At 42.1% G+C, this 9,883-nt stretch overlaps 1 protein-coding gene across 1 annotated transcript; it reads right to left on the bottom strand.

Moving 5' to 3' along the window:
- Positions 1-8,384: 8,384 nt before the first annotated feature.
- LOC103734663 (40S ribosomal protein S2-like) lies at positions 8,385-9,034 on the bottom strand. Its single transcript, XM_017798332.1, has one exon. The coding sequence runs from the start codon at positions 9,032-9,034 to the stop codon at positions 8,405-8,407; it is 630 nt and encodes a 209-aa protein (XP_017653821.1). The 3' UTR covers positions 8,385-8,404.
- Positions 9,035-9,883: the final 849 nt, after the last annotated feature.

Here is a 9,883-nt window from a genome sequence, read left to right as displayed (position 1 = left end):
TGGATGCCGAGGTTATCCAGTCAAACTACAATTCTAGACCGACACTGAAAGCCTTCCAGGAAGCCAGCCTTATTCCTTGGAGCCTCCTCAGACATTTCTGCCTCCCTTAAGCAACTGCTATGGTTTTCCACAGCACTGAAATCAAGATAATTTCCCTCTTTGCATAAATAAATAAATGAACTTTCAGTCTTTCATACTCTTTCAGATTGTGAAATAGGCAAATTTCCAGAACAAATAAAATTCAACATTTCCAGTCTGAACGCCGTGAATAGGTGATGCTTCACTGTGGTGATGCTCAGCCTTGAAGAGTTATGCTAAGTGTAGTTAAACTGCAGGGAAATGAGTTGGAAAACACCTGGTTAAAAGACCAACAATCCCTCACACTTCTGTGGTGACCACAAGGAGAAAGAATAAACTACACGAATTAATAACCCACCTCAAATCACTGCCTACTCTGTGCCTTCCAACAGTGTAATGAGCTGAGAGAGCATCAGTCTCTCTGTTAGTATTCAGAGCTGTGCATTCCAGCTCTGCCTCCTACAAGTTGCCCAACTTCATGAGAATCCTCATCTACCAAATGAATAGATAGGATGAGATTTGTATTGTCTGAATCACTTTCTGCCCCACTGGTAGGTCATGATATCAATTTCATGGATCAAGTGTGACTTTGTTTAAAATGAAACAATTTTAAAAGCCTCAGAATTCAGTGCATATATTAAGCTACAGCATCACTTCGTGATACTTTTATTGCTATACATTATGCATATAGAGATATGTATACACACTATTTTACAGCAAGCATATTTTATAATTTCTGTTTTGTGTACATTATAATATAAAGTATTTCCTAGCATGGATATATATATATATGATCGCTTTTAAATCATTGTTTAAAGGATGTCTAGAGTTCCACACATATCTAAAGTAAGTTCAAAACCAAGAATAAATTATTTACAAGCAATGAATCCAATGTTCAGTGCTCTTGGGTCCCTCCAGAGGTGGATCTAAAGTGTCTGAAGATGGCCACCATCAGGGCTTTCTTCTCTCACACATGTCTCTCCTTCATCTCCTACAAGTGAAGCTATTCCTCTCCCTTGAATGAGGCTAGCCCTGTCATTTGCTTTTAGCTGTATAATGTGATGTGCTCTGACAATTCCTGGCCTTAAAAGGACAAGAAAGCTTTTGTCTCCTCCTTTATAGAAGCCAGCCACCATGTAAGCACTCAGACCTCTCTCTGTGATCATGATGTTAGAAAGTCCAAGCTTACTGCATGAAGAGGTGATATGGAGATGCCTGAACAGCACCTAGAAAGACCAGGCCTTTCCAAAAAGAAGCACCCATCATGAGGGGAAACATGTGGTATGTTCTAGTCCCCAAACACACCACACAAAGCAGAAGAACCACTGAGCCCAAACCAGATTGTAGCATGATTAAAAAATAAAAAAATAAAAAAACAGTCTTGTTTCAAGTCATCAACACCAGAATAGAGATAGATCCCTGCAACAAGGTCCAAAGAACTGCTGCAAGATTTATTCAGATTTTGGGGGAGCTAAATGCTTCTTCAATTGTAATAAAGCTTCAGTTTGTTCTTGAAGGGCTGGTTTCACAGCACACAGCCACGATAGCTACTTAGAATTTTATGTTGTTACTGTTTGACAGTTTCATGCATTTATATGATGAATTTTAGTCATTTTCACTCCTCATTACTTTCCTTCATCTCCCTCCCTCTGCCCCCCCAACCCTTCCTTCTCAACAAATTCCATTCCTGCTTTCCTGCCTTCTTTTTCTGTGTGACCCACTGAGTTTACTAAGGGTTACTTTCCTAAGTGTGAGTGGGAGGTTATTTAGTGGAACAAGGGCAACTTACCTTTGGCTGCACCACTGAAGAAAATTAGACCCTTTCCCCAAAAACTGTTAGTTGCCAATAGTCCCTCTGGGAGGGATGGGACCTCATGGGCCCCTCCCTCATCTTGGGCAGGTCTTGTGTAGGTAACCACAGGGGCAGTGAGTTCTTGAGGGCAAGTGCCAGGTCACTTCCAAAAGATGTCTTTATGCCGCACATCTCCCCAACCTCGGTGCTTCTGTTCTTTCCACTCTGTATTCCACATTTCCCTGAGCCTTGGAGAGGGCGATATGGCTGTCCCATTTAGGGCCCAGCACTGCACTGCACTACTACGTATTCTCAGCGCTTTGGCCAGTTATGGGTTTCTGAACTAACTGCTACTGGCAGATGGTGGAAAATGCAATGGACCGTGTAGCACTAGGTTATCGACACACAGAATTTAGTGAATGTAAAGTGAAGTATGAGATTTGAGAGCGTGTGTTCGATTCACATAAGGAGAAGATTGTCAGCGTCCTGGGGTGCAGACATGTTGTTAAATCCGCTGGCGTGGGATAGAGATAAATACTCTGGTATGGCAGACAGAGAAGGCAAGATCTATGCTCTTAGACTTTTCTTCTGACACACAACCGTACGGACAAAAGTGAAAACTGAAACATACCAAATTATGGGCGAGTGACAGCCCTTTCATTTCTACCCACAGCTGCTGCTAAGGACCACCACGGCCCCAGCTTGATCCAATTACGGCGCTCTGCACCTTATCACACAGTTTCGTTTTGTTCTTCGCCTGTCTCAGGATCTCTAGCTCATTAAGATGCGATCTGACAGGTTCCCTCAACGCTGAGAGCCTGATGACTTCTCTTTATTTGGCCACAAGCGCAAGTTCCATGGAGTTGTATTCAGTCACACGAAAGGAAGAACATCTTTGGCCGGTGAGATTTTCATTTACTTTATTGTGTATTCCACTCTGGGCATCTAAACAAGCAAAATTTTTCTGGGCTTTTCCATTAAAAGCATCTCCACGGTTCCGTGCCTTTTCATGAGGGTAAAGTGATACTTCTTGATTAGAAAAACATCCTAATGAGGAGCTATAAATTCAGGCAGTATTTTGTGACACAGGTCAAAATGTTCTTTATTTTAGTATTCTTGCAATTCTCCCAAAGAGCCATAAATAACAATAAATGCTAATGCAGTCTCTTATTCAGAAAATTCAACTCCTTCCCCTTTAGTGAGCTTGATTTTCTTTCAAACTGACAAGGACTCAGCCTTGACTGTCCGCCTTCATTTATCCTTCACACTTCGAATCTGCTTCTGCACTGGCTTACAGCTCAGTCCATATGGAAATTAAATACACCCACATTCGAAACGAGAGTGTCTTTACTTGCTGTTATGTGTTTCCAATATGATATATTTATTTCAGCGACAAGGTCCAACGCTTAAAGATATACTCAGACCAGAGTCATGCGAGCAAAGGCACAATGAGGCAATTTCTTGGTTACTCTAGCCAAAGTAGCAGAAGGAGAAAGGGGTCCCAAGGGCCTGGTAGGTTCTGCCTGAATTATCCAGATAATTGCTTGGACCCTTTAGTCTGACAATGGAGACCTGGACTGCAGTGACATAAGCCAACAGAAGTTTCTTTAAGTTGTTTTTCCACATTCCATCCATAGTAAGAGAAAGGAAAGTGGGTACAGATGACTGTCAGGATTTCTGTAGGGGTCTCTGATCCCATTGCAGAGGTATCTATGAAGAATTGTAAAGTATGGCATGTGCAAACTGAAATGAATGAAGAGAAGATTCCCACTGAAGTTTCCTCATCGTACTGAACTTCAGAGGGCTGGAAGGCCACAGGGCACTAGACTGTACTTAGGCCTGTGGTCTTTTTCTTTGTAGTTTGTATGCTGCCTTTCTCTTTAGAAAGTCTCCCCCACCCCACCACCCATGTTCTTAAGTACTATTTACACTCGCAAATTTCTAGCTCTAGCTGGGACAGCCCCCTAAGAGCACCATGGATATGTCATTGCAAAAACAGATGCTTTTTTGACATCCTGCTGCTGCTATTTTGACCGCTACCAGGGGCTAGGGGTTAACACTTTAAGTGTGTCCTATGCCAAGAATTGTACCTAAACATCCAAAAGCTGAGTGCACACAACTAAACAGCAGAAAATACAATGAATACAGTGATCTCCTCGTGTGTGTGTGTGTGTGTGTGTGTGTGTGTGCGTGTGTGTGTGTGTGTGTGTGTGTGTGTGTGTGTGTGTATGGGGGGGCGTGTGTGTGTGTGTGTGTGTTCATGAGGGGGCATGCATATTCACTACCTGTACATTTTTTTTTTTTTTTTTTTTTTTTTTTTTGAGACAGGGGCTTGTTACTGTGGCCTAGAACTTGCCAAGTAGGCTAAGCTGGCTGGCCGGTGAGCCCCAGGCATCCCACTGTCTCTGCCTCTTCAGTGCTGGGATTACAAGGGCACAGCACCATGCCCAGCACCCAGGGGCACTTTGAACAAAGCCAGTGATGGTCACCAGGCCAAAAATGAGGAGACCAGCCTAAAAAGTGAATGTGGGTTCTGGGGACTTGGATCCTCATACTTGTGAGGCAAGCACTTTACTAATGAAGCTGTTCGCCAGGCCACTGATCTCCTATTTACAGATAAAGAAATGGGAACTGTATGAATCGTCTGTCTTTACTTATGAAGGAATGGAACCTGAAGTCAGAGACATTCACTCTTCCCTATCATAACTATTTCCCCCACACAATTGAAAATTAGCACATGCAGCTTTGAATTCCACGATAGTAATGACGGGATGATGATGATGGTGGTGGTGGTGATGATGACGGTGACGGTGATGATGATGACCTCATTATTTAGTCCTGCTTCTTCCCTGCAGTGTCTGAATACTCAGCTCTAGCAAAACCTTGCATGTTGCATCATTGCTGTAGCTGAGCTTTTACAGAAAGCCAGAAAGCCAGGCTGAACAATTAATAGCCTGGTCAGGAGCCTAAGTCACGAGATTTAAAAGCACATCTTTGCTAATCAGGGTTTTAAACCTGTTACCGAGGTCTTTAAAAAGCTATAGAACGTGTGGTGCTGATTTATGGGGTGGGGGTGGATAATGAGATTCTCTGGATTGCTTTCCAGAGCACACTTTGAGGAGATATACAGAAACTAAATATTAAATGCAGATCAGCTTCCTTTAGCTGTGTAAATTGTGCTTTGGAGGTTACCCGGCCAAAATTGAGGGGACCAGTCTAAAAACCCTTTAGAAGGTAGGGATTTATTATTCGTGGGACAAAAGATGTAATCAAAAGACTTGTCCCTAACACTACTGGGGATCAGTCTCTTGTCTTAAGGACTGATTTTTCCCCTTTTTTCTCTTTTGTCACGATGTTCTGTCACTTGGTGTCAAGTGGACAAGTTCTCTTTCTTTTTGTAACTAATCATCCCTGACATGTACTTAAAAATCTTTTACTCCAGAGAATCTGCCTGTGGTGTTTCAGGTCAACCTCACCCCTTGTGAAAAATACCATACATGTAATCTCAGTCTGAGATCTAAAAATACAAGCTTGTGGAATGCTGACTCTTTATAGTACATTAGGCTGGGTCATCTTTCACTGGGGTGAGTGGGCTAACCAAAGAGTCTGCAAGTCCATCACTGGCTTTGTTCAAAGTGCCCCTAGGTGCAGGAAATGAAAGAGACCTGGTGGACTCTGTTACCCCATGCTTAGTGAAAGCAGTATGACAACTGGATCCCTCCTGATTTTCTGAGACAGTACAACACTACAGACCAAAAAGGCTTCTAGTCCTCAGATGTTTTATTTTCTCGTTGTTTATTGCTCATGTAAAGAAATACTATTGACATTTAGAATTCGGCATTAGGTGTGCCATTCTCTGAGCTTTGACCAATGCGATAGAGTCGCCACAATCAAATAAAGCACAGTTCTTCCCCCAGAATATCCAGTTGTCATCTTCCCCTTTCATCAGCCTCAGTCCCCAACAGCCACTCATCTGTTCTCTGTCATGCTGTCCTTCTGCAACCACATGGTATGGAAACTGCGAGTGTGGCTTTTTTCATTCAGTGCAATGCACTTATGGTATATCTATGCTAGTGTGTGCACCAGCAGTTTATGCCTGTGTGTTGCTGATCTGTCCTCAGAAGTCTGTCTACACTTGAACCAACTGAACACCATCTGAAGGCCATTTAGGTGGTTTTTGTCGAGCACTAATAAAGACAGTATAACATGTGTGACAGGACTTTTTCTCCCTTGTTTGGGTTAATTTGCATTGTTGGGTAAGTATGATGGTAAGTGTGTGTTTAACTTTATAAGAAACTGTCCATTTTCCAAGGTTGCTCCCCATTTTGGCATTTCTAAATAGCAATTAGTAGAGTCTTTATTGCTTTGTATCTCTCCTATGATTATGTACCATTTGTTTACTATTTGTTCATCTTTCTAAGGGGTTTATTTGTTTGGGGGTTTTGGCATTTTGCAGTACTGGGGCCTTGCACATGCTAGGCCAGTAGTCTACCACTGAACTGCATCTCCACCGTGTCTGTTTGATTTTAATCACTTTAGTTCATATGACCAGTTTGCATTTCTGTGCTTATTTGACATATTTATGTCTTCATTGATAAATCTCTTGCCCATGTTTTAAGAGGGTTAGTTTTCATATTACTGAATTTTATTATTCTTCATATATCCCAGATACAAGTCCATGGCAGTTAAGTGACATCCAAATAGATCAAATGAAATCCAATGTTAATTATTGTAGGGATTGAAAAAAACATTATGCCTACCTTGACCACATCAAAAGCGCTGCAGCTGATACTCGTATAACAACATTTAATCAACATTTTATATGACCAAAGAACCATCAGAAATGAATAGCCAAAGACCCAGGGAACACTGCATGCTTAAATTTGGTGCCAAATGGACAGCTGTTCTCAAGTAGGATTGGAGACAAGGGTCTGACCTCATGGTACGAGGATGAGGGGAGAACCCAGCAAGGACTGTCAAAGTTCCTTTTGGCTTCTTTATCAAGTATTACTCCCTCCAGAACACAGGACATTAGCCCTATGGATCTCCAAGGAAGGAAGGAGAAGGGAGAATGTGACTTTTCTAGGTTTTATGGCAGGTTTGGAAGAACAGAGGCTGTGGTTTTAAAGACTACTCTTTGGTAAAAGGAATATCATCTCACTTTGGAGGAGAAAGAAATGGATGGGCAGGAGAGGGTCAAACAGACCTTACCAAATCTGAGGCCTTTCAGTTTAAAATACTCAATATGCCAGATCACCATTCTGTGGGGTGTTGTGTTCTGAGTCCCGACATTAACCCCTAGCCTAGTCACAGCAGAAATTACAAGAAATGAGATGTAGGACAGGCCTTCTGAGGACTCTGTTTTTCTTGCCGGCTGCTGGAGACATCAGTGAAGGGAAACTCATTCTTTCTGGTCTCCAACTTGCGTGCCTGTCAGACTCACTTCCTGGCAGTCTCATCCCATCTGTGGTTTTGAATACCATTTCTATGTAAATGATTTCCAAATTTATATCTTCAGCCTGGTCTTGTTTTCAAACTCAAGATTCCCATCTCTAACTGCCGACTCCACATCTCTAGAGAGAATTAACATTTTTAAATTCAGTTAGTACCAAACTGAATTCTTGATCCCTACCACCCCAAATCTTCTTATTGGAAACAATGATAACTTTATCCTTGCAGTGGGTCTGTGATCATCCAACTCAAGACACCATCAACACTTACCTGGATTACTGAAGTATCTACCAGAAAGTGTTCTCTGATTTTCCCCCTGACTTTCCCATACCTCTACCTCAAACCCATAGCCTCCTACCCAACAATAATCAGAACAGTCAATAAAAGATATAAACTAGGGTTAGAGAAATGGCTCAGGGATTAAAAGCATGTTCTTCTGGAGGACCAGAGTTCAATTCCCAGTACCCATGTCAGGTAGCCCACAACTGTTTATAACTCCAACTCGAAAGGGATCCAATGCCTTTGGTTTCCATAGCCACTTGCACACACGTGCACATACACACAGATACACACATACACATAATTTAAAATAATAAAGACAGGGACTGGAGATATGGCTCAACGGTTAAGAACACTAGTTATTCTTACAGAGAACCTCGATTGGTGGTGAACAGTCATTCATATCTTCAGTTCCAGGGGATCTGGCACCCTCTTCTGGCCTCCGCAGATATTGCACACTCATGGTGTATGTACATCTTGCAGGCAAAACACCCAGACACATAAAGTAAAAATAATAATAAAATAAATAATAAAAAAAACAAATCCTTAATAAAAAATTGAAAACCCCATAAGCCAGGTCATTTTGCTCCTCTTCTTAAAACCCTGATATAGGAAAAGTCAAAGCCAAAGTCATCTTAATAATCTACAAGGCTCACGATGACCTGTGTTCTTCACTTACTAGCTCAAACCCCTTCTGAAAACTCATTAGAGCTCTTTCATTGTCACCAAATTCTAACATACATTTAGATGTAACATATAGTTAGAGAACTTTTTTTTTTTCAGACTTAATTCACTTTATTTTTCTCATATAAAAGTCCTAGGTAGTAGCCACAGCTGGAGCCTGGTTCTCTGCACAGAGACTCTGGTGTGGGTTTTCACAAGATGATCAGTGAATTCCTGATAGGGAGACTTGGTGAAGACCATCTCTTTCCAGAGGTCAGGGGTCAGATAGCTGTAGGTCTTAGAGATAGCATCAAAGATGGCCTTGGCGAAGTTGCCCAGGGTGGCAGTGCAGCCCCTGGCTGATGTGTAGCAGTCATCAATACCAGCCATCATCAGTAGCTTCTTGGACACAGGAGCAGAGACAATGCCAGTGCCTCTGGGGGCAGGGATAAGGCACATCAGCACAGAACCACAATGGCCTGTCACCTTGCAGGGGATGGTATGGGGCTTGCCAATCCTGTTTCCCCAGTAGCCTCTCTGAACAGGGACAATGGAAAGCTTGGCCAAGATGATGGCCCCTTGAGTTGCAGTGGCTACCTCCTTGGAGCACTTAATACCCAGACCAACAAGACCATTGTAGTCCCCAATGGCGACAAAAGCCTTGAACCTTGTCCGCTGGCCAGCCAGGGTCTGCTTCTGCACTGGCGTGATCTTTAAAACCTCATTATTAACACCAGATATGAGGTGAGTCAATAGTAAAGCTGAAAACATAGTTTAGTACCTCACCCCCTTCTGATACTTATTCTAACTGATAGTCTGTCCTCTCAGAGGCTGTAATGTGCTTGTTAAAAAGTTAAAGTGCCTGGAAGTCATGATCTACCTACTACTTGGTAGAAACTCTGTGCACACTTTCAATATTATTCACAACCCTGCACCTTGTTCATGACTGTTCTCATCCCTTAGGTGGTAAGCCTGAAGAATAGGAGGCAGGAATTGGCTAGGCAGTTAGGGTAAAAAGACCCCAAAGAAATGTAGCCAAAGTCAAAATGTCCTTGGGTGTTTTAGCAACATACTCTGTTCCAAAGGCCAAAAAATGTCAAAAGTATTTGGGAGCTTGTATCTAATCCTTAAAATATTTTAGGGTTACCTCTTCAGAAGGAGGAGTTTTGGAGGGGAGGGAGTGGGCATGGATTTGATCAAAACACCTTATATATACATGTATGAAAGTCTCAATAAAATTTTTATAAAAATTGAGAAAAAAAAAAAAAGAGCCTGAAATTTGGAAGGCTAAGAGCCTTTCTTCAGTCTCATGGATGACAACTGAGAACAGAGGAGAGCTCAGGCAGGGCGTGGTCCCATACCACTTTTGTTAAAAGTACGTAAAAAAATAAAGAGGAAAAGACAAAGACCGCCCTGCCACCCGAGAGTCTCTAAAAAGGTTACAAAGATAAATATCTTATGATTTTAGTTCTGTCTTTGATATCTTCTATACATGTTTCTTTTCTCCTTTACGTTTTCTTCTCTGCCAAGTAGGTAAACGAGACCTCACAGTCACCCAAGAGTGTTCCCAGTGAGAACTCCTGAAACCGTAAAGAGAATGGTGGAATATGGGAGATGCGT

Source organism: Nannospalax galili, unplaced genomic scaffold, assembly GCF_000622305.1.
Source record: "Nannospalax galili isolate Female #2095 unplaced genomic scaffold, S.galili_v1.0 scaffold255, whole genome shotgun sequence".
Classification (NCBI taxonomy): domain Eukaryota; kingdom Metazoa; phylum Chordata; class Mammalia; order Rodentia; family Spalacidae; genus Nannospalax; species Nannospalax galili.
Note: the sequence above shows the minus strand (reverse complement) of the source record. Positions and strands in the feature narration are given on the sequence as shown.